General features: G+C 44.3%; 1 protein-coding gene across 1 annotated transcript in view; it reads left to right on the top strand.

Moving 5' to 3' along the window:
* The window catches only part of BACH2 (BACH transcriptional regulator 2), a 190011-nt gene that overhangs the window by 155468 nt on the left and 9313 nt on the right, over positions 1-25230 (top strand). Inside the window, exon 7 of the mRNA XM_086743288.1 lies at positions 16880-18424. Coding sequence (XP_086599414.1) covers positions 16880-18424 — 1545 coding nt within the window. The remainder of the gene's footprint in view (positions 1-16879; positions 18425-25230) is intronic.

Below are 25230 nucleotides of genomic sequence, written 5' to 3'. Positions count from 1 at the left end.
AGCCTAATCCTTCACTTATGGGATTTATTTTACTATTATGTGTGAACTTTCCCATTGGAAACTTCAGTTGAGAGAGCATAGACAGGATAAAGATAAGCATTGATTGCATTCTGGCCTCTCTCTTCAGCTGGTGGCACACAGCTGAGGTGTAGAGCAGACTGGCACTGCACACCATAAGCTGCTGTTTCAGGTCAAGCCCAGCCTAGGGCCCAACTGTTTGCATCATCTGCTCTTGCACTCTCAGCTTAGTTCTCAGGTACAGTTTTAATCTGAATTATTTGGTGAGGTTACGGTCCAGTTGTGAAACTGGTTTTATGAAAAGGAATTGCATAGCTAAAGAGGTGTGAGAATTTATGGTCATTTCTTGTCACTGTGCTTTCTACCTCTTGGTTGAATGGTAAAGTGGTGGTAAAGACCTCTCTTTCAGGAATTGATGTTTTGCTCTAACTATGCTTCTCTTTTCCCAAACTGCTCTGACTGCAGATAGAGGAAAAGAAAGGGTCAGGTGTCCTATGTGTTCTTGAGAGACTTCATAGATGTCTTTTCTATTGCAAAGAGTGGAAGAAATCAACATCGTTGTAACTATTTGACCAAATTATTTCCCTCCTGATATCTGAGGTTTTCATGAGGCCTTTTTGTAACTAATTGTCTGTGCTATCTTTTCTTTTTTTTTTTTTTATTTTTATTTTTATTTAAGGGAAAGGAGAAAGTGTTTCCATTTGCAGCTTGAAACACTGGTCCGTCTGTCAGATGGATGTATGTTTACAGGAATTAATGAATGCCTGTTTCTAATTTCTCCCCTTAGAACAAAGGTTACACCATCGTTGTCTTTGGAAAGCTTTTAAACCAGCTTGCTTTTGTGTGTGTGCTCCATTTTTTGGTACCATGCCAAGCACCCTGTTGAGACTCTAGTAGTGATCGAAGGAACAGAAGGAGGTTTTGAGGTTTGGAGATAAACCCTGTTCAGATGGCTAAAACTCTGTAAAACCTCCACAGCAGTCTGCTGGCGAGCAAAGGGAGAGCTGGGCTCTGTGTTTTATGCTTCCTGTGCCCATCTCTACTAGGGTGAACCAGCTTCTGTGCTACCACCTTTGAACATGGGGTCCTTCAGCACCAAATGCGGGAAGGACTTGAACTCTACTCGCTCCTCAGGATAGCAGCCACCCCTGGGCAGGCTGGCATTTCCTCACCCTGTTTGTGCATGTAGTATTGGCATGTAAATGCTCTTGCTCAATCCTATCAGCTGTGTATCGTTCTATTCTGGGGAAGGTGAGAGCAGTGCTGGAAATGACACAGCTCCAGAAGGTATCAGCTTTACTCCTTTTACCCCTGAGAGTCAGTCCTCACCTTAGGTTTGTATGGTAGCTACCATACAAGGGAGACACATCACTTTGTTAAAAAATGGAGAGCAATGAGAAATGCTGTGGCTGCCCATCGAGTAAATGTATTTGTTGTTTGGTGTTTGTATGGCTGGTGAGCTCTCTGCACTTCACCAGTGCCCTGTTTTGACAGGGTTTTTTAAAGGTCCTCGAGAAGCCTTTACGGCAAGTGAAGTAACCTTGGCAAGACCCTGCATTACACTGTGCTCTGCCCAGCATTCCTGTAGTTCTTGCCATTTCCTGCCCCTTACAACACGACTGTGGCTTTGGACAGCAAGCACATTTTGTATTTCCCAAACAAGTGGTGTTTTAAATGTCTTTATCTGCAAGTGTTTTTACTGCGTGCTCAGGATTCACACAGGGGTGAGGGGATTTTTGTTTTGTATCGTGATGTGCTGTTCTGTGGCTCTCTCTTATTTCCTCTTTCATCCTCCTCCCCCTCTCTCTTCTACCTGAAACATTAAATTAAATCTGACATAGTGATACGTTTAGACAGAGACGACACTTGGCTATGCCAGTTCCCCAGTGGCTTTAAACTGCTGGCTGCAATACTGCAAACAAATTCAGACCCTGGCTTGGCCAGCAGTTCCCCCCAGCTATCTGCGTGTTCACTCTCCAGGCTTTATTTTACCTACACTATTGGAGACTGCGGAGTCACAGCCTGTGTCTCATTGTTATGCATGGATGGGAAATATTCCTGTACTTATTTGCATTCATTAGCCGTCAGTAGTTCCTCTGTTGAGGTCTCTAGCCTTGTTTTTACAGTGCTTTTGGCAGTGTTTCTGCACTTGGTGTGTGAATTTTTATGATCTGTTGCATGTTATTCATGCAATTTCCTGCCCTGTAATGGTATCAGTTTTCCAGACACAGAGGAATACAAACGAAAACCCAGGAGCCTGCATTAGCATAAAATGTCCCAGTTCTGTCAGTTTGATTAATTTGTCTCTTTGTCTCCACTCTATATGATAAGTGCTATTAATGGTTGCAACACTTCATATGTCAAAGTCTTTCTTCTTAATGACTTGAAAATGTGGTTTATTTCCCCCTTTTTTGTATTATTTTTCTCATTTAGCATTCCACTCAAGTATAGATTTATGCCATGCTCTTTCATTATCTTACTGGTTGCAGCACTGGAGTGATTACATATGGTGTAGGGTATGAGCAAAGATGCGATCCCAGGGGCAGCAGCTGCTGATGCAAGCTGAAAATAGATCCAGCGTATGCTCAGCACTTTTCCCAGAGGTCTTTTATTTATTAGGAACAGTCTTGGTACAGGACAGCTCGGACCCTCATTTAGCAAGATGACTTTTTGCCTTTCAAGAACAGTGCAATGACTTTGCTCTATTTACTGACTGCTGTGTAATTTTTTTTCACTGCCTCCTGTCGAAGCAGTGACTTTACCTAACATAAATTGTAATATAATCCTGATTTATAATGAAGTCAAGAAACGACAGACTCCATTTGAAGTAATGGAACTTGACAGACCTAAGGTTTAAATTAAATAATCCTATTTGTAAGACAGCATTTTTACATGGTACACTGATTTAAAATGAACTTCAGTTCTTCTTCAGTGAATCCTTTACTATTCTCTGTTTTGCCTTCCATAGAGGCTTTTTGGGGAGCAAAATTAATTTGGAGAGAGCATGCTTGTCTTTGTAAACAAGTGTGGAAGAATACATTGTTTTCTTTCCCTTAGCAAAGAAGTTCTCATAAATTATTTCACAGAAGAACTCTTTAATTAAAGACGAAAAATTAATGAAGGTCACTTATTCAGGGCAAGACACATCTAACCTGCTTTGGTGGCCAGAAGAGTCCAAATGCTGAGAACGAGGAGAGGGAGGATGCTGGAGGGAAAATAGCGTGGAAGGCTGCAGCTCGACTCTTCCCCTCCCAGGAGTGGAGGTTCATTCTAGGAGTGATTTCTATGGAGGGAGAAGATGGTTTCCTCTGCACCCTTCTTTTCTTCCTCTGTCACCCTCATACCAATGCAGATGACGACAGCCCTGGGGTGTGCAAACGGAAAGGTGGTCCTGCCGTGGCTGGCTGCTCGGAGCTGGCAGTAAGCACAGAAATGGGGGTTGGTGGAACAAAAGGCTTGTAGATGAGGAAAAGAGACCAGGCAGGGAGCATGAGATGCTGGAGAAATGATGGAAAAGGGCACAGAAAAAGGGCAGTAGGATAAAAACACTAAAGGTACAGTGCAGGATTTTTCTGGCCTAGATTGAGGGAAGCTATTTTAGAAAACGTCCCCTTCCCTTTTCTCTCACTCAGCATTGCATTTTTGCCTTCCTTTCTGCCTGCTTTTAGTTGCTGCTGCCCCTGCCTGTCATCTTTCTAATTTTCCTTCGTACCTGGCTGGGATGCAGCCCTTTCCCCAGGAGCCCACCAGACGCTCTCACCTTGGGCCAGCCTTGCATGCTCCGGCAGAAATGGCCCAGCTTGCATGTTCAGCTTGATAACGTGCCTCACGCTAGCCGTGTCACCCTGCCGTCATCCCGAGTCATCATCTTCTCCGCCAGCTCTGATAGAGAAAATGTCGCTTCTGCATCCGTTGTGTTCGGGCAGTGTCGGCTGCCCTCAGCACTGGGGGCTCCGAGCAAATGCCCAGGCCTTTACCTTTGTCCCTCCCCACCAGCGGTCAGGTCTGTTGTGGTGGCCTGGTAGGGAAGAGCTGAACAGAGCAGGGGCTTTACTTGACACCTTCCTGGGAAGACATTAAAGATATCTTGGGACTGAGTGGTTACTAATCCGCAGGGCCCAGCTCAAAAGAAGGCAACCTTCCCCACATTGCGGCCATTAGAACAGGCTGCCTAGTCTGGAGCTTCAGCGTCATGTCTGCCCTGCAGTGAGTGGTTTCAGGCCCAAGTAGCTTATATCTCCTCATTCTAATGATCTCCGCTAACAAACAGATGGTGAAGAAGACAAGATGACTGCAGAGGAGGGTGTTGCTCAGGTGTGCGGCTGGAGCCCAGCCTGGGGGCTTGGGGCGAGAGGCTCCTGTGCCCATCTCCTGCTCTCCAAGTGATTAACCACATTTTTTCCCCCAGTGCTTGCAGGGAAATAATAACTTCTATTAGTTAGAAGCCAAGCACAAGTTCCCCAGTGCTGTCAAGGAAGGACAGGACTCAAGAGTATCGCTGGGGAATGTGAGGAAGAATGAGCACACAAAGCCAAAGCAGTGCAGGCCAGCGGAGGAGGCAAAGGAGAGGAGGATCCACGCAGCAAACAGGGCATTGACATCCTATGGGCCCTTGCTCCTTGTCTAGGGAGAAAAAGCAGTGAGACCTAAGCATAAAAGTCCATCAGGAGGTTTTAGAGTTGCCACTGATAGCTTGCACACTGCCCCCTCTCCCTCCTCTGGCAGACGTGTGCGTGGCTACGGCCGCAGCTTTCTGTTCACTTGGAATTAATGGGATTATATATGGCGGGAAAGGAGGTGGAGTACACTGAATTCTGCAAATACAGAGCTTCAGCCTGTGCTGCTTGATCTTTAGAAAAAATAAATAAAATAAAATAGCAAGAACCAATTCCAGGATGATTCAGTATGCAAATAAACTGTTTTTCATTACTCACGGCACACATAAATGCGCACTGGTGACTGAGGCAGCAGAATAACACTTCACTGTTCATTATTTTATCAGACAGTGATAATTGTAGTTAATATTTTCTTAGTAGTGTCTCTGAGAGTTTATTTATACTGTTAATAATCTGAGCAGCTGTAATGATGCTGGCTGCCAGAGCTGTAGCATTTTAGAAGCACTCTAGTGTGGCAATGATACGATGGTAATAGAAATCCAAGGAGAAAATGATCTTTTCGGAGCAGATGGGGCTAATTCAGTCCCTTTCACATACGTTCATGTTCTCTAGTCTTTTTCTCACACTAGTGTGCATGGGTGCACAGGAGCATATGTAGACACACACACACTCAAATAGCTGTAAAGTCCTGACTTCCACCCTCCCAGGACAGGGAAGTCACATGTCAAGCTGGAAATGCCATCATTTTTCTGTATGGAGAGCATTTTTAGGGCTCCTAGGTAGGGGTAGATGGCATTTTCTCCCCTTCGCTTTCTGTCTGGATGTGAAAAATCTTGCATAAGAAGCATAAATGGGGAAGTCAATTCCTTCAGGACAGCCCAGAGCCAGGCACGGGGTTGTGGCTGCGCTGGAATGCCATTACCCATCCTTCCCATCCTTCCATGCCTTCAACCACTTTGATGCCAGGTGCTCCTACTGAGCTTGTGCTCCTTTAGGGACTGAAAGAGCCATTTACCTTTGCTCGCAGCAGACATGAAATCTTAGCAAGAAGACAGATGCCTCTGATTTTTTCTGGTGGGATTTATGGAGCCTAGCTAACCTTTTGGGCCACCATGGGAGGAGTTAAATGATCTTCGTGGAGGACGGGAGGCAACTAACTTTGCCAGCTCAGCAGTGGCTGGTTCTTCTTACAAACCTGCTTTGCTGAGCTGAGCAGACATCATTGATGAAATGTGAACACCAAGCAGTGGAACAAAAGCCACTGTAATCCTCAGATCTGTTAGCAGCCGTGCAAGAACAAAACTGAGGTGAACACAGAAAAATTGCATGTCCAAATACTGGAAATTAAAAGGCAAGGTGGGGGAGAAGGGAAAGGAAAACTGGAACAAATGCAGCATTTGGCAGGTTTTGTTTTAAAAATACGATGTCTGCAGGAAGTTGAGTTATTTATACAGGGTTTCAGCCTACCAGTTAATAATTGTAATTGCCTGATTACCTCCTGAAACGCAGTAGTAAAGCCTTTGACATTCAGTTCCTTCCACAGCCCAGCAAAAGCATCTCTGAATTTGAAATGATACAGTATTTGCTGGGCTGCACTTTCTGCTACGCCAGCATAAGGATGCTGGGGATTTTATATGCTGTGCCATGCTGGCGCGTGGTCACGGGCAGTGCCAGAAGCGCTGGCATCGTCAGCCCTGTGGAAACCACAGCAGAGCATCCGTGAGCTGCATCACATGTTATCTGGCCTCGTCTCCTGAGCCTGCTTCTTCTCCAGCTCCTTTGTCTTCTGATTTAGTTCTGTTCCTTAGAGTGCTGCAGCTTTGTGTTTCCCTAAATCATATCTAGCAGAGCCTGTTTGTTCCTCTCCTACGCTACGCAAAGTATAATAGTAGGGCTTGTAGTGAGATGCCTTGCTGTGAAGTATTCCTTGTTTTTATAAAGTAATTACAGTGTATTTAATGTACTGTGTATTTAATACACTGTATTACGTAGTTTATTCACGTAAGTAAATTCTGCTGTGCTTGGGAAAGAGGAGTCTTTGTGTAATTTGCGGGTCTGTGTAATTTTCCTGTATTGTTGTGTTTGCTTTTGTATTAATTGCAGCTTTGGAAGCTCTGAACTGTTCCTCTAAGCACTCTGTGAATTAGCAAATTTCTGCATGTATCTTCTTTTCCTGCCTATTTTGATATTTCCTAATGTAACTTGGAGGCTTCTACAGTTTCTCTTTTCATTGTAAAAGTTCTTAAACTACTGTTTGTTTCCCCTTTTTCTCCCCACTTTGGCTGATGATATGCACCTAAATAGATCTTTCACAGACTCTTCTCTCACAATTTGTATTCTGTGAAAGCTTTCCCACTTCTTCCTTCCCCCTCCTTACCACTCAACACTTTCTCTCTTTTTTTTTTCCTTTTTTAATCTGGGGGTCAGTTTAGTTTTCCTTTTGCAAAAATATGAGACTGATTTTACTTTTAAATTACAGTTGCACTGTAATTCTGATTATACTCTTGGGTTAAAATCTGTTCGTTTCTGCTCGTTTCTTCCCCGCTGGTTTCAGCATGGCTTGCACAGGCACCCAGGGAGAGAAGGTAGCATTTCTGCTGAGCCACCCTCCTGTGTCATCCTTCGTTACTGCATTCCAGGTTTCTTCAGGTGGAAGTTGCATTGGAAAAACAAATGTGTTGCACACTGGCAGGCATCACGGCAGTATTTCCCTTTGCTTGATCTTCCAGTTCATGCCTGAGTGTTTAAACTGCTAATTAGTGCCACTGGTTTTATGTGTTCTTTGTTGATTCAGTCATGTCATAGCCTAATTTTTCCTTTGGATAAAAGGTTATTTGAAACATCCCCATTTCTAATTTTCCTTCTAACATCTCCACCCAGAGTCTGACCTGAGCAGGCCTGAAAGTTTTCCTCCGAGCTTTTTCACCTATGCTTGCCTGCAGGTACTCTCTTGGCTGTAATTTTGAATTACCTGTTCTTCAGTTACACCCTGGGCAGCCTCTAACATCAACAACATACCCCAAACCACATGATTAGTTAGGAAAAAATTGTCTCCTTCTGCTGAAGTTCGTTGAAGTAGATGTGATCCAGGCAGTGCATCCCTGCTATGGAAAAGAACTAGATCTTCCAGTCCTAGAGCCTTTCAGTTTTGCAAGCGTATTCATCTATGTTTGGTAAAGATGCCTTCTGTTTTCTGCACTGAAATGTGTCAGCAACAAAGTACTGAGGCATATGCCTGGTGATTTCTACCTTCCTTCTCATTAAACAGTGTATTTTCTGAAAGTTGCAGGAAATTTAACAAATTAATTTCCCCTTAAAATTTTCAGAGACGGGAAGGATGCTGAAAACACCCAGGGCTACTGACAGGATTTCCAAAAGTAAATTCCTCATTCTAATTTGAAACCAATGTCACTTTCCAAAGAGCAAAGGAATTCCTGTTGGACTTCAATGACTCCAAGATTAAATAAAACTTGAAGTCGTGGATTGAAATAAGTATTGCAGTTGGATCAGAGATTACTTTCTTTTTGCTTTTATTACTCTGATTTATTATGTTTTTTAACTTCTTAGACATCCTCTGATTCTGTCTCCTCTTTTGGTTCATCTGACATTATTGGCCCCAGGCTTGGGCGCCAGAATTTCTGAGAACACTTCGAAGCTGGAGCCGTTACTGCAGTGAATTTGATTGAGAAAAACCTCAAATATGTGGGTGCCTTAACTCTTGCTCTCCACCCATAAGTCACGTGCAGTCGAACACTGACATAACAATAACATGGGCATTGATCTACCAGCTGTTTACGCCATCTTTGCGCTTGGCAATCAGTTCCGAGCCACTTGCCCTGCCGTCAGCACTGACGCACTTCTCACAGGGTGATGGACACTGTTTGCAATTACTGCTTGCCATCCTCAAGGCGAGTCTAGCATGAAGGACCTCTCCTTCCTCTCTGTCTTGCCTCCCGCGGTTGCACCTGCTGCCCAAGAGTATCGTGGTGCTCTGCAGGCACTGAGGGATATTGGTCTCTCCCTCCCTTTCAAGCAAAGAGAGAGGAGACTTTTTGAAGTGCTGCCCATGGACATGTTCATTATGTGGGAGAGAGGAAAATGAGAAGTCATCTGGTGTCCTCTTTCGATTTGTAAATACTCTCACATAGGCAGTCAGGGCTTCTCATGTAAATTTGTCATCTGGCCGAAAGCTGAGGCTTCAAGGGGGAAGGCTGAGGTGCTTGTGCTTTTTTTTCCCAAAAAGCACAAAAATGGTAGTTGGATGAGCACTTCCAATGTGACATCTTTTGTAGAAGTACTGCTAAAGGCAGTTAAGCATCTCCTTGAAGCTCTCAGCCTGACACCTCAAGAGGCTGTTGTGGAGGACGCACTGAAAAGATACTGGGATGCCTCATAGCCCAGTCTCAGTGTGGCTTTGCAGGCAGCAGCTTTTTCAGTGGGACTTTTGCTAAAAAAAAATAAAATAAAATAATCAGGTAAATAAGCCTCTCAATGAAAGCAACTGTGTGTCCAGGCTCTCCCTTTCCCTGGCATGCATTCATGCCCAAGGGTGTTTGTTGCAGTGGCAGTGCGGTGGCCTCCGACCCCTGCGACGTGATGGGATGTTATGCGATGTGGGAGATGCCAGACTGTCACTTGGACTTCAGGTCACTCTTCTGCTGAAATCTGTATGCAGTATGTGAAGTGGCAGAATGTAAAACTAGGGCTGGCAGGATATCTGCTTAATTTAAAATGTGGTTTTAGAGTGAAAACAAAGGCCTTTATTCCTCAGCCTTCCCCATGAGCAACTTGTATATTCCTCTCTTGTTTAAAGGCCCAGATAATACAAATACCTGCATCTGATGCTTCTCACCCAAGCTGAATTTTAAAGATTGATTACTCATTCTAGGAGCTCCACAGCTTTATGAGCAGATAGGGGAAATACATCTGTAAGCAGCTGGTGAGAGAATATTTAAACGCTGTTAAATTAAAGAGGGGAGAAATGCAGTAAAGTACTGCTGTAGCATTGGCTTACAAAAGTCCTCTGCTGTTCATCATCTCTTCTTCTGGCTTTTTCCTGCCTCCTGCGTGTTCCCACCTATGTAAAAGAATCACGGTTTCAAAAGAATTCCTGACTGTATGGAAGCTTACTTTGTTCATGGATAGGGACAAACCATGATGTCTGGCACCATTGATTTGGCACATGCCACTGATCCTTTTGAGCCTAGTAACATAGTTCAATCTTTCAGAGAGTTTTCCAAAACCAAATAAGCTCAAACTAGGAAAAACAGGATCTGCCAGGCTCCACCATCCCAAGTAAAAATAACTGAGTAAATAACCAGGAAGTCTCTTAACTCTTAATGGAATAACAGCTTTGGTGACTGATTTTGGTTATCAGATTACACGCTGAAAATAGCTTCCACGCTATACTTGCAATTGGCTGTAAAAGAAAAAATACAGTGTGCGCTAATTTTGGCAAATAAGATTAGAGTTAATATTTAATCCCAGAGACCTTCTTCAGGCTGTGGAACAAAATAGCAGCAGTTAACTGTCACTAATCTTATCTCCTATTTCTAGCATGTGTTTGATTATATAAGTTGTAGTGTTAGGAACACACTGGCCAAGTGAGAAGTTAGTAGTTAGTTTGCTACATCCTTCAGTTTATTAGACAAACTTCAGGGCTGAGATGGATTTAAAAGCTCTCCACACATGCGTTTAGACTGCAGTAGCAACACTATAATGCTAACAAAATGGGTACCACAGTAGGCCTGCTACAAAACAGTATGCAAATAACAGGTTGATTCAGGGTTCTTCAAGAAATAGTTACATGTCCCTGCTCCTTGCAGGGGGGTTGGACTAGATGACCTTTGAAGGTCCCTTCCAACTCTAACCATTCTATGATTCTATTATTTCTTCTATGTTTCTGTCCAATTGTTTTAAATTAATATTTAGTTTGGGATTTGATGATCTGCATGTGAGGTTTGATTCAATTTTCCTTTCTTCCTTCCCTACAAAATTGCTTAATAGTTAAATCGATGTTTGGAGATCAGAGATGAGGGGTTTCTAAGTGTTTTTGGTGCCTGGTGATGACTTTAACCTGAAAATCAAAACACTAAAAATATAATCCATAATCCTACAAGTAGCTTGCGTGTTTCACAGAAAACCCATCAGTACTCCTATTGATTTCAACAAGACTGCTCAAATGCGTAAAGAAAATGATCTGCACCTGTGCTGTTCAGTCAGGACTTCTGCGTTCTCAGTGGGTCTGAAGGGCTGAACAGCTAATTTACCCCCGACTGGGTGAGATTTAGCAACTACTGTTCTGCAGATCTCATTGTATCTCTGGAGGGGTGGAGGGAGCTCTGCCCTCCCACGCCACCACCAATGAGCTTGTTCTGTGACTATGCCCCACGTATTCTTTATTTGAAAAGGAACAACTCCATGTACATTTGCTGTTGAACTTCAGTGCCATTTTCTAGAAGATCATTGGCACTGTGCCCTCGCTAGCACAGAAATTAGGGCTAGAAAAGCCTACTGAATTATCAAAGCCCATCTCGCCAGAACAAGGTTGTGCTTTGTTAGTTACGCTTTGCAGTACTCAGACATAAAGCATCCATCATTTTCCCATCCAAGCCTTCCAAGATGGCACTGAATTTGCTGTTAGGTTAAGAGTCAGGAAAAAAATCCCTGCGTTTTTAATTTCTTCAGTTTCTTCTTGCCGCAATCAGCAATAGCACCCCATAGCAAACTAGACAATTCTTCTCTGTTCTTGACGTTAGAATGCATCAGATTACTGTAAACATTCTCTTGCTCCATTTTAGATATTGCCTTGCCAAGTTTTACATTCCTACATGTTTACAGTGATCTTTCCTTGCCCTTAATGACTTTTCCCCTCTTTAAATTGAACTTAGATTTGCTGGCATTTTGCAGGGGTTGACCTTCCCCACTCCAGATGTAGCTTTTCACAGATGCCATTCGGAGCAGGGTTACCAGACATCCATGTTTCCCTTGGAAATAACCTTTTTTTCCCCCCATAAGAAATACTGTCTGTGCAGAATTGGAGGATTTTGTCTATTTGTCTGGGATTTTGAGACATCTGGAAGTCTGGGCAGCCAGCTAATGAGCATGCACTGATGAACTCAGCAGTGCACAGCAAGTCCAGCCCATCCACAGAAATGTCAGACCTCTGTGTGCGCTCTGAGGCCACATCCCGTGTGTTCAAAATAACACGGAGGCCTCCACGGCATGCTTGATCAGCCGTCATGGAGGAGACCTGATACAATGGGGAGCCAGAGAGAGTTCACCCACAGTGCTCTTACCTCCCGTGGTGCCTGTGGGTGTGTGTACAACTACATTTAAAACTGAATTTTTACCCTAGAAGTCCCTTCTGAAAATATGACGTGTGTAACGTGGAAGTGAGCTAACCCTCCTCCTAATTTGAGAACAGTGCATGCCCAGTAGTAGAAAAATGCTGTGCCAAAAACACTCTCTATTTGCAACTGTAATGCTGTCTTCTTTACTAGCATTTCTCATTGCTGACTCTGGTCTCAGCTTCTTGTTCTCCCATCTGGCAGTGATCAATATTGTTTTCCTTGAATTAGCTAGTTTTTCATTAATGTTATAATACCAACCAAAGGAGAAGGGAAGGCAGAGAGTATACAATGCAACTTTTTCTCCAGAAGGAAGAAGCATTGCCCGGAATGCATCAAGGAAATATAATGAGAGATGATGGAGGAAAATAAGGGAAGGAAGATTGCCTCACAGGGAGGTTTTAAGTAAGAGTCTGGCAATGATCTCCCAAAGGAAGTAGTGGAAATCTGGTCACTTAAATCAATTAAAATGAACCAGAGCATCACAGTCCGCAGGACTCTGTCAGGAGAAAAGCAGTGTTGGACTGAACTAAAATAGATTTCACATGCTTATCTTCTGCAGGGCTGCTGTCTGTATTTTGCCAGTAAATTCAATGTGGCTGATGCTGATTAACAACTCTCTTGACAGTGATTCTATCATTGCGTTATTTCCTCGTTCCTCAGTATCATAAACTCATGAGGGCATGGACATACAAAACACATCTCCTAGCTCAGCTAGCTCAATCTGAAAGACAAGCGGCAGATAAAGCACTGGAGAACTTACTTTGTTTCATGTTAGCGGTGGTCAGGCTTGTTATCGCAGCGGTGCTGAATTGATGTAGACTTCTACATCACGTGCTGAGCACAGTGTAACTGTGACAGCACAGCAGAGGCAGGAATTGCATGTGCATCCCCGGTGCTTGATCTCTTGGATTGCTGTAGAGCAAGAAGATATGCCAGATGGCTTAGGCAGGGCTACAGTACCCGTGTCCTCTGTGCACTGGGTGTGCAGGCTGGTTTTAATGTGTACAAGACCAGCTGCGGATAGGAGCAAAACAAAATAAAGTGATCCCTCCTTAGAGTTGGTGGGGTGTTTGGCATGTTTCAAGTACAAAAGTGAAGTCTTCTCCTGGTCTGCATTGAAAGATAAGGAAAAGCAAGCCTCCACAAAGCTGAGATCTTTGCTTTGCTCCTCTTGTCTGTGTGGGCGTTGTTGTTTTATATGTTAGATGTGCTATGTTTTCTCTGCCTGGTTTTCTTGTAGCCAGTCCATTCCATTGAAACAATAGAAATGGGTAGAAATTGGAATAATGCAAATTATGGGAGAGGAGGGAAGCAGGGTCTTTGTCTATGAGCTTAGACAAGATGCCCAGTGGAGGTTCCCACAAATTGACCTGACTACTGAAACATTAATTTATAGGGAAAATAAGGTTTAAAAGCAAACAAATCTTGAACATATGGCATCTTATTTGCAGTAGGTAAAAAAAAAAAAAACAACAAAACTGAGATTGTTACTGGTATGTGTTTTACCCGTCCAGGAAAGGTCTCTCTCACGTGTACATGGAGACTGTTACATCAGACAAATTATCTGTTTCCTTCTGCAAACACAGATCAACTTGGTTTCACTAAATGTTTTCACTGGGATGCATCAGTCAGGTCAAATCATTTCAAAAGACTGTTCTTACCTCTTCCTACAGAAATGCATGTGTGACGGTAATACAGGCAGCTTCGAAGCCTTTTCTTTCCCAATATGTGGTGCCTGTAGCCACACTCCAGAGCCTCAATTCCTGCCAGAATGCATCAGATGCAGGCGGTCCCGAAGCTGGTGGGGCTGAGGCAGGGGACCTGCCATGGGAGCCAAATCAATATTTAGACAGCTTCAGGCGACAGAGATTGTGCTGACTTTCACACTTGGCAGCAAGCTTTGCATCCATTTGTTACCAGAGTTATTGTTTGTGCAGTTTCAAGCATTGGCACTTGAGATTCTATGATTCTGTATTCCTCCCTGAGGGCAATGACAAGTGCCAGGTGCTTGAAAAGAAACTTTCCCACTCTGGATCTGAAGATTGTGAGAGTGAGGAAAGTTGTGTCACCGGGTAAGATCTCATAGGGAAGTCAAAGTGCATGTTTGACCAAGGTTTTCATCGTTCTTCACTTGAAGCATTTGCTGGGCATCGTGAAGAGCCTGTAGTCTCAGGCTCTGCTTTCGATACATCCAGCACAGAACAGCTGTAACAGCTGTCTTGCTGCTGTTTGTTATTGCGGTGGTTTATTGGGAGCGAAAACCTGAGTCAGCGTGGGAGACAGCCTTGCTGTGGGGTGGTATGAGTCAGCTCTGCAGCATGCCTGCGCTGAGGTGGCGGGCAGGCAGGTGAAAGAAGCCCTGCCCAGCACAGAAAATTATTTTAATTTACTTTCCAGTCATTCCACCTAGTGGCCAAGTCACATAACTGCCAGGAGAGCTGGGTTTGTGCTCTAGAATCCCTCCTTATCAAAAGGTACTCAAAAAACCCCAGATGGTATTTATGACTGCTCCTACGGACCTACGCTGCTGCGGAGCTTACAAGATGTGTAGGAATGTGTAAGCCCCCACACTGAAAACTTGTATCAAAGAGAAACATCAGCCTGCGAGTAGCTCATTAAGTTCCCGAGCAATTTTGTTAATCATGCTGCATAGATAAAATGCAGATAGGCCTTTAGTGAGCTGATAATCTGACAAATAGGCAGAAAGTGTAACACCGATAAAGCAGAGATTGGTTTAATAGCCACCTGTAAATCTAGGCAATTCTGTACCAGAGGCGTATTGTAAAACAGGAGTGTGCAAGTGTGTAAGTATGTGCATGAAAATGCTCTGTTTCTTAAAATAGCAGATACAGCAGTAATATTATGTATGGAAAAGCTATTGGGAGCAATTTCAGAGGTGTTTTAAAAGTATTTTTCTCTCCATCAAAGTCTGTACCACTTGTGGTATCTTCATAATCCAGCATCACAAGTGCAGATCTATGAATAACAAAGGCTTGTTTCTGGAAGTCAGGATTTTCTATAAAAATCTGTGAGCTCTACTGCTGGTCCTGAGGCAGTTTAGGGAATTTACAGGCTTTTGATTGGCATCAACCAAATTATTCACTCGGATTTATGCTAATCACGAATAGAGCCATCACAAATTCATGGCCTGATGTCTCACCAGCCTCTTGAGCAGCTTCTTGCTCAGTGGCGTTAATTCAATTGGAAGAACAAGGAAAAGCAGCTCACCTTCAGGGTATCCTATGCCTACTGGATAGGATGTCCTTCTGAGGAGCTGGGAAATGTAAGTTTGCATCCCCACAGCCTGGGGAAGGGACCTGGTCTCCTACTTCCTGGGTCACTCTTCTAATCTTCAGGCTATTTTATGAAAAGGGAACAGCAGTGCTTCTTCTTCTTGTTTGTTTTAAAAGAAGAAACTGAGCTAGGAACACCTACCAGAGATAGCTGCAGCCAGAGGAAGGTTGCAGGCTGTGCATCCCAACCTCACACAGGTGTGCAGGTGCACACATAGGTGCCAGATGTGGTTGCTGTTGCCTATTTTAGCTGTTTGGCTGCTCTGAACCACGTCTAGATGCCTTTCCTTGTTACACAAAGCGGATTTGTGAATACGACTTGCAAGCAAGGCAAGGAGGTGTCTTGGGAAATTGAGACTGAAATGACTTGTCAGGGTCATGTAGAAGGTGGTTAGTACAATGGGAGATGGAGTTGTGGTCTCCCAGATCTCAACATAGTGGCCAAACCACTGGATCTCCTTCTTGTGGAGAAACCTTTATCCTTGTTGGTGAGTCCTGGTTTTGAGGTAGCCTCTCACTGCTTCATGAAGAATAGTTTGTTTCTTGCCCATTGCGGGGAAAAAAAATGCAACATAAGTTACTGCCAATGCATTATTTTTTTGTGAAAAAATATCCAATATCTGTAGTTTACGATGTGGCTTAGCAAATTATTTGATAGTTATATGTGCATATGCCACTGTAAAAAATCGGGGGGAAGAAAGTGTGTATTTTTTAGTATATGAACTATGAATGTAAAATATAGATGGGATGATGAAAAAAAAGGATGAGTGGTGGTGCATAACTCAGACCTGGAACAGCTGGTTGGAGATCACTCTCCTGGAAACAGTTGTTACTCTTTCTACAAAGAAAATGGTAGAAAATTAAATACTGAGGTGGGACTCTGAGTGATTTGTATTGCTTGAACTATGAATATATGTTTCTTTCCTGTTAGCTGTACCTTAGACTCACTAAAATCAGGAGCAGTATGAGGAGAATAGTCTCCATGGGTTGAAGAAAAAAGCTGTGCAGTCAGTACTTACCTGTTATTTATTCAGCAATGGCTTGCAAAAATTTGAGAAGAAAAAAAGGAACCAGTTTGTTCTTGAAAGAGGTAGAAAGGTGTTTCCTTGAATTTTTTTATAGTATTAAATGTTTCCTTGGCAAAACACTTCCGGTATTGAAGGGGAATCTTAAACTTGAAACCACTGGTCACCAGAACTTCCATCAAGGCAGAAGAATGAAATTCGAATCTGGTCATTTTAGGGTGGTAGGCTGCATCACAGTTAAAATAAGATCCATCCAAGAAATAGCAGCGTCCACCCCAGCCTGTTTTTTCAGTCTTTTATTACAGCAGAAGCTTAGTTCATAGGTCTTCAAGATATTTGGGAAAAATAATGCTCAGCTCAACCTGTGCAGTTATGTACAGGAGCAACATAAAGGGAGCAGTGCTAGTTACCAGATGTGGCATCATTGCTGATCCAATAGAGTAAAAACTGATACTGAGCAGTATTTATTTCTGGACACTAGATCTGTTAGGTTATCTAACTACATGATGAAGGACATGTGGAATGATATCAAGAGATGATGGTAACACTGACAATTTCCCTCTCTTTTTTTGCAGGTCACTGTCAGGGGATTTGGTCCATTGTTACAGTTTGCCTACACTGCTAAGCTGTTACTCAGTAGAGAAAACATCCAGGAGGTCATCCACTGCGCTGAATTCCTGCGCATGCACAACCTGGAGGACTCCTGCTTCAGCTTCCTTCAGACGCAACTGCTGAACAACGAAGATGGCCTGTTCCTGTGCAAAAAAGATACCACCTGCCAGCGCATGCATGATGAGGAGAACTCAGATGGAGACGAGGAGGAGACAATGGAATCAGAGACGTCAAAAATATCTTGCCCAAGAGAGAGGATGCACCAAGAGCCCTTCAATTTTGAAACCACTGTTGCTGGAGCAGACAAAGGGGAAGGGATGCTGCCTGACTCTGACATTCTGAGAGATAGCAAGGACAATATGGACAAAGATGCAGTAACACGGTACCCCAGATACAAGAAATACCAGCTTGCTTGTACCAAGAATGTCTACAACACATCACACATCAGTACCTCAGGTTTTGCAAGCACATTCAACGAAGAGAGCTCTGGAAATGGCCTCAAAACGGGACTTGCTGTGGGGCAGATAAAAAGCGAGCCTCAGAATGAAGAGAACGATGAAGAAAGCATCACGCTTTGCCTGTCTGGAGATGAACCTGACATCAGGGATAAAGAAGGGGATGTTGAAATGGACAGGAAACAGCCAAGCCCCACTTGCGTTGACAGGCCAAAAAGTGGGTCCTCTCCTTCTTGCTTGCGGTCTTTCTTCAACAGAACAAAAAGCATAGATTTGGTTGGCTTCCCTAGCACTTCCCAACAGCACTTTGGCAGGAGTCCAGCATGCCCTTTTGAAAAAGGGACAACTCAGGGTGACCACAAAACTGATTACGTCCCTTTCACAGGGAACTATGGACAGTCCCATGCCATGCAAAAGGATGCTTCCAACTTCACAGTGGGATCACCGCTCAGGGGGCCCGGCTTTGAAACTCTCTGTAAGCAAGAAGGGGAGCTGGACAGGAGGAGTGTTATATTCTCTTCAAACGCTTGTGACCAAGTAAACACTTCGGTGCATTCATATTCTGGTGTGAGCAGCTTGGACAAAGACCTCACTGAGACTGTGCCAAAGGGTCTGTGGGCTGGCAGTAGCCAGTCTCTCCCCAGCTCTCAGACCTATTCGCACAGTGGACTGACAGCTGATCACTTGCCAGGAAGGATGCGGCCGAACACCAGCTGTCCGGTGCCAATTAAAGTTTGCCCTCGCTCTCCTCCTTTGGAAACCAGAACCAGAACCTCCAGCTCGTGCTCTTCCTACTCATACGCAGAGGACGGCAGCGGCGGCTCTCCCTGCAGTCTGCGTCTTTGCGAGCTCTCCTCTTCCCCTTGCTCCCAAGGCCCCCGATTCCTGGCACCTGAGCACCAGGAGCCCGGAGTGGTGGGGGATGGATTGTACAACCCAGTCCGAGCCCAGATTAAATGTGAGCCATCCTATGGAACAAACTCCAGCGATGAGTCTGGGTCATTCTCAGAAGCAGACAGTGAATCATGTCCTGTGCAAGACAGAGGGCATGAGGTAGGGATTTAAGATAAGTACATATATCGCAGTCATTGTGACCCAATTAATCACCCTTTGATTCTCTCAAGTGACTTGGCCTTTCCCAGGCACTCTCTTTGTTTATAGAGGCAAAGAGTAACTTCTGTTTATTCACTCGTCAGCTGAGTGCATGTGGTTGACTTCATGTAACTAGGTCTGCTTGACCTCCGAGGTGTTTGGCGCTTATCGGAATTTGGGTATGGGGCAATAGCAAGCTGCTGAATGATGAGAGTGCATTAATGTGTTTAGGAGTCTACTAGCAGTATCCTCTCCTCCTCTCTCCCTCACCTGCAGCACAAAGCATCATCACTCATCCTTGGTTTGCTGAGGTGGTTCCAGCTCCACTTGTTATTGCTGCCGATGTGTTTCAGCAACCTCATGCCATGCCTTCACTGACACCGAGGGTTGGGCAGCCCACACCAAGAGCCCCTGCTGCATATTAGTAACAGCTGGAGTAGAGGAGACAGACAGAGTGGGAGGAGAGAGGGATGTGAAATGACTTGAGCAGCTGCATAGCTGGCCACCCTTGGCTGCAGGAATGGTGTTCAAGTCATATTCCCTTTGTGTGTGTGTCTTGCACGTGCAGGTAATGGGTTTTGCCTCCATTAAGTGACAGCCGAGATGATGTTTCCTACCCATGACCCCACTTTATTTGGTGGTGAGTTCTAGTAGCCATTGCATAAAAGGTTTCAAAGAGAAGTTTTCCTGTAATTTCCTGTAATATCCTGTAATCTCCTGTTAGGAGAACAGCAGGGGGACAGATTTCCGTGATGCTCTCCCATGAGAGGGAGGTGAAGGAGGGCCTGCTTTAAAACTAGAGGTGGGCCAGCTGGAGATGCTGTGGTGATAACTGGCTAACTGTGATCGAATAAACTGCCTGTGTAAAGTCACTAATTTGAGGGAACATTTAAATCATGGAGATGCATTGTGGAGCCCAGAAACTGAAAAATGACTGAATGTTTTCACAGAGCTTCAATAGGAAACTGCATGACTTGGAGATCATTTGGGTGCAATCATGTGTCTGGCTCCTCCAGTAATGCTGAAGTGCTCCACTGAGAGCTTGTGCTTTAGTGTGGAGAGCAGTGAGTGCTAGTTTGGGGGATTCACGTGCTGTGAGCAACCAGGACAGATCCAGGTGGGCTTATTGTGGGCTAGGGATGAAAGGAGTGAATTTTCTTTTATCCTTCAGTCTTTATTCCAGCTACATCCCAGGCCCTGCAAGATACCTTTCCCACAGATGTGGGTGGTTCCTTTAGTTGGTGTCTTAGCTCTAAGGAAAGGCTGAAGAGCCTGAGGAGTCTCTAGTGTCCTCATCCCTGTCATGCTGTATCAGTGGTTTTGAGAGGACAGTTGTTGTTTTTCCCTGTGTCCTGAGCTGGGGATGATGCAGACAGGTGAGGAGTCTCCTTGGTAGGCTGCCTGGGATACTGTGTGTAGGACCTCATTTGGGAGGGCCTACAGCAGAACTACTCTGCTTGGCCATGCCAAGGTTACTCTGTGAAGTCCTGCCTTTACGAGGGGCGGAAGGGAGCAGGGAATGAGACCAAGGGGAGCGTTGCATCTCCACCTACGTGTGCTGCTTGCTCAGCAAAGCTAATGCACAGCATGAGGCAGCGAAGAGGGCAGGAGGTTAGCCTTTTGGGGTTTGATGACTAATTAGCTGTCATAATTGGCTAATTGTGTGGAGATACCGCAGCGGAAACGAGCCTGGAAGAGTCAAATGAGAAGGTTATAGGGGACTGGTGGTGGTTTTCCAAAAAAAAGTATGTGAATGTGTGCAGGAGAGCATGGATAAGAGGAGGGATGTTCACGAGAGGAGCAAGCAAGTGGGCTACAGGAGGCCATCTTGGTGTGACGTGTCTGACTCTGGGGCAGAGCTGGGAAGGGTTTGCTCCGATCCTGGTTTTGCGACTGTTTCCTCCTGGGGAGATTTTCTGCACTGTGCTGAGCAAGTTTCTCCCTGAGACTGCTGATAAAGCTCTTTTTTCTTTTTGGTTGGTTGTTGTTTTGTTTTTTTTTTTTCCCGGAGCATTTTCGTTAGGACTGCTAGGCATTATAAATGTAGTGAGGAAATTAATGCTCCATGAGGTTGCACTGCTCTATTCTGAGCAAGCCAGGGGTAAACAGATTACAATAGTGCTTCGGTACAGATTTTTTTCTAAAAAATGAATTTGTAGAGGTTATTGCCAACACAAGAAAGACACTGCAGCCTCGTTAAACAATGTTGTATAGGGGTGTGTATCCTGCAAGATCATTACTGTGGAAACCTTGGTGAAGGATATGTTAAACCAGGCAGTAGAAAATATCTAGTGGCAGCAGGAACTTCTCGTATAAGTCACTCTACCTACTTTTAGCAGTTCAGCTGCTGTTAAAACGGCGGGAGAGACTCACAGCGGTCTGAAATGGACTGCTTTCTGTCCTTTGCCTCCCCTTAGCTGCATGGAAAACTCTCTCCATTCCCGAAATTGTTGCTTTGCCCTTGCTGATGAGTTCCCAGATGGATCCCTTGCCCCCTGTGATATCAGATCACACGGTGTTTGCTAGGCTTCTCTTCAAAAAGCTCCTGATAAGATAGTTGGGGGCGACACGCAGGCAATGGCCCTTCTGGAGAGCAGCCACGCAGGCTCTTCTGCTGCAGGTGGGCTTTTGTTTAGGTAGGATGGCCTGATGGGAATAAGCCTGGTGGACTTTGACCCTTGATTATCTCACAGAGCTGCTCAGTTCCCCTGGAATTTGGACCTTGTTGGTCTTGATTTGGGTCCCAAAGTGCTGCCGGTGCCAGAATTAATGTCACAAAAAATAATTTGCCAGTGTATTGATTGTGTGAGAAGTAGGTGAAAGGTTTTTTCTCTCTGCTTGTTTAGGGCACTCTGCTTTCCCACAGATGTGTGCTGTTCAGGAGCTCAAGCCCAAGTTGTTCAGTGCCAAAAGTGGGGTGGTAGGGCTTGGCATGAGTGCTGTGTGGGTGAAGGTGACCCCACCCTGCAACCAGCCTCCCTGTCCCATACAAAGGTGCAGACTGCAGTCGCGAGTGTCAGAGGAGGTGGCAGTCCCCGTAACACTGCTGGTAAATCCTCTTTGGGATGTCTTTGCCTTTGGTTTTCCTTGCTGTTAAGGGAGCCACCCAGAATCCTCTGAGATTTTTGTTTCTTAGGGCTTTGTGATAGAAGCAGCAAGTGCAATCTGGGGTGTCCCCATGTTATGGAGTTAGAGGAACAGGCCTGTGACTTTTACTTGAGCTACTGGGACTTTACAGAAACATTTAACAGTTTATGTTGCTCTTTTCATCTGACTCCCTAAGGCCTCCACAGGTTGTTAAAAATCAATTATTGGGATATAATACTAGAGAGACGACTTACACTCAGTGCTTGCAGGCAGGTTCTGACAATCCTGCTTAAAATAGCAACAACAAAACAATAAGCTCTGAAATAGTGAATTGTTGAGAAGGAAGTAGTCTGTCAATCTGTTAACCTACTTAGGAACAGAAACTTCAGCACTACCTACTTTTCTTTATATTCGTTTTCTTCAGCAAGTATCTATGGGGTTTTTTTTCTGCTAGAAAACTTGTATAAAATATTGTACTACTAAACTAGTTAAAAAGAAAGCTCAGCTCAGTCTAATTTGATGAGTGACTTTTCTTAGGGAAACAATAAACAAGGGTAGGAGGAGGCAAGAGATGGAGTTTTGCAAGAACTATTACTATCTAGAGAATCGCATTCAAGGTGTCTTTCATTTATATTTCAAAAGAATTTCCCACCTGGGTTAGTGACTCCCTTTTCAAAGGATATTTTCATAAAGGCGGAACTAGTGCAATTGGACCGTTGAGGATATTGTAGGCAAATAACCTTCAGTGAGAGTCCAAAACCTTCCATGTTAAGTGCCAGGCAGCCACCCTTTCTCCGTTTGGCTGTTGATGCTTAGCAAAGTACTAAAAGTCAGAGCCCCAGTAAAAGGGAGTAAACCAAAGTTGCTCTACCAGAAGCCTACTGGAGCTGTGATGAGTTACCTAAACTGAGTCTTCTTCACTGTTTAATATTTCTACTTAGTGAAGAGTACTATGCAGAAAGGACAACCAAGAAAAATACATATTAAGGTGTTAACTTGCTTTTGTATGTAGTTCCTCCCCAGAATTCTGTGGTCCACCCCAGCTTTCCTGATCTTACTGGGTTTACAAATTTGAAAACAAGAAAGTTGCTCTCCGTGTCCTTCTCTGGTGGATGTTCTCCTGACCAGGATCCTCAGCAGCATCAGAGCACTGGGAATTGTGTTTGGTAACATCTAATTAAATGGAGTCTTGTTAAATCAGTTTTGCAAGATAAACTTCGTGGCAGTTTTGTTTTCCTTCCCACTCTTCAGTAGTAGTGGTATCCATGCTGATAGCAGGGAACTACATGGTTACAGCAATAGTGAGAGTTTTCCATTACAAGCTTGAAACTTTGGAAGGTCCTTTTAAACACCATATTATTTCATTGCAGCCTACAACCAGTTCTGTTATGCCCTGAGCTGAAGCCCTTACTGGAACGCTTCAAGGACTTTTTCCAGTTCTTGATTTTTTTCTGCAAGAGCAGATTTTTCAGAAAAACACTGCACTTTATCTCCCCTTTCACTGCTTGATCTGCCCTTCTCAAATGCACCTACGGCTTCTGTCAGGGTTTCTGTGCTATTGATGTTCTCAGAAAAGCCTGTTAATGGGCAGGAGCATTGTATTGTCATGCCCTTTGTAGGGCTGGAAGTTGGGGATATTGCAAGTGGTGGACGAGAAGAGGTCAGCTCAGCATTTTAAGCATCAGCGGTGTGTGATTTGAATACAAGTCCAAGTCATGGGCTAAACTACGAAATGTCAGTCCACATCTCCTGATCATTGGTTTAAAGCTCTCAGCCATGGGACCAGCCCAGTTCTCTGAGGCAGGTGGCAAATCAAAAGGTTACCCAGGCCGCTTTTCTTACTAAAAAGAAAAGCTTATGAGAAAAACATACTTGCTGAGGTTTTCTTACACAGCTTAGAAAATATTGACTATCATTTTTCAGACACCTCAGGTAAGGTTTCTATCACCTACCTTAGATGCTGTAAGATGCAGCATCTCTTCTAAGTGTCGTCTCCACTCCTTCTGCAGCCAGCAGGAAGGAGAAGCCGTGCGGGATACATCGCTGTCTGAAGGCCTCTCTCTGCTCGAGGCCAGTGGTGGGGACCTGGGCACTAGCTGGTCCCAACCCATCATTTCAGACAGCTCTAGGTGGGTCAGATGAACCTCACACATGGCACAGTCATCGGCTCTCGCAAATTAACTTACCACTCGGTTGTGATAAATACCAGTGGAGAGTCTTGCTCTGTGCTGGTGTAGAACACATTAGCCTCTCACTGCAGCAATACCCCCGTGCAGTTATTCACTGTGTCCATGCCAAAGGCTTGGTATTTTTTTTTTTCAGTTGACAGCTAATTGCGGAGAGGGAGACAGGCAATAAAAATGCTGTGAATGGTGAAGGAAATGAGTCTGACTCACTTCCACTCTCCCTTTCACATTTTTAATCCTGCGCTGTGCTGCCTGTGACAGGAGCAGGATTATGCTGGGTTTACTGATAGCAGTCTCTGGCCTGCTGTGTGGATGGTTTTATTTTCAATCTGTTATTTTTTTATGAAGCTGTTTCTATTTATTTTCCCATTTCCCTTCAGTGACTTCTACCTGACAGATTTAAGTCTCTTCCCTTTCATTCCCATTCCAGCTGCAAGCACATCTCCTGCTCACAAGTAAATATGTTTCGAAAGGGGGAGGCAGGAAGAAATAAAGTTAACGTTGCTTTCCGCTTTGGAGTTAAGAAAATAAGGAAAAACTGGAAACGTGAAAGGACTGTTTTTGCAGTGAAGCTGTGATGTCTTTCAGGGGAAAGCACAGATTGTTTTCATTTTCAGACCTTGGTTGAAGCTTGAGAGAAAATCAGGTGACGCCAGGTTTATGTTGACTGTCCAAAGGCTAGGGAGCGGAAATCAAACAGGTTTCATGTCGTTAGTTAGCAGTCTGTAAACAAGGTAGTCCACATCAGCATGCCTAAGGTCAGCCTTTGTGTATACAAGCAGGAGTCTGGGGGAATTGGGGCAGTGTTTGGTGTTTCTTGCTGGTTTAAACTGACCTGTCAAGTAGGGTGTTACACAGCAGTGCCTGGACAGGTAGGGCAGGGGGCAACGTTCAGGGCATGAAACCATCTGAAAGGGTGCGGTAGGTGTTTGCACTGAATTTCACGTGGCCCAGGCTTGGAGATGCGCAGAGGAATGATGGAAGAGCACAAGAAAACGCAAGCTCATAAACAAGGTGGGGAGCTGATTATCAGCAGGTCCAGGTGCCTGGCAAGGATCCATGACTGTCAATGTCAGAGGCCACTGCTGTGTTTGTGTACACGTGCCCTTAGCAAACTGTTCTGCATAATCAAACTCAACTCTCTGATGAAAATTATTTATTTCTAATCTGTGCTTTTATTTTCTTTATCTCCAAATAATTAAAGTGCATCGTTTGAAGACAATAACCATGTTTTAAATATCAGAGGAGCCTTTACAACTGGTATATTTTGTTTGGCTGGAGCAACTTAAGCCTATCTTCTTTGGTAGCCCGTGTGCAGAGTAGTCGCCCTATTCAAGAGGTTGGATTGTACCAAATGGGGACAGAAATGTAAATATTTACTGCCATCTTTTGGGCAGTGTAAGTATGACTCAAAAAAGGGAGTCAATCCAGTTACTCAGTTGTCATCTGCTTCGGCTTTGTCAACTGATTCTGATTCGACCACCAAACACAGCA

This window comes from Chlamydotis macqueenii, chromosome 3 (genome assembly GCF_036417535.1).
Source record: "Chlamydotis macqueenii isolate bChlMac1 chromosome 3, bChlMac1.mat, whole genome shotgun sequence".
Lineage (NCBI taxonomy): Eukaryota > Metazoa > Chordata > Aves > Otidiformes > Otididae > Chlamydotis > Chlamydotis macqueenii.
Note: the sequence above shows the minus strand (reverse complement) of the source record. Positions and strands in the feature narration are given on the sequence as shown.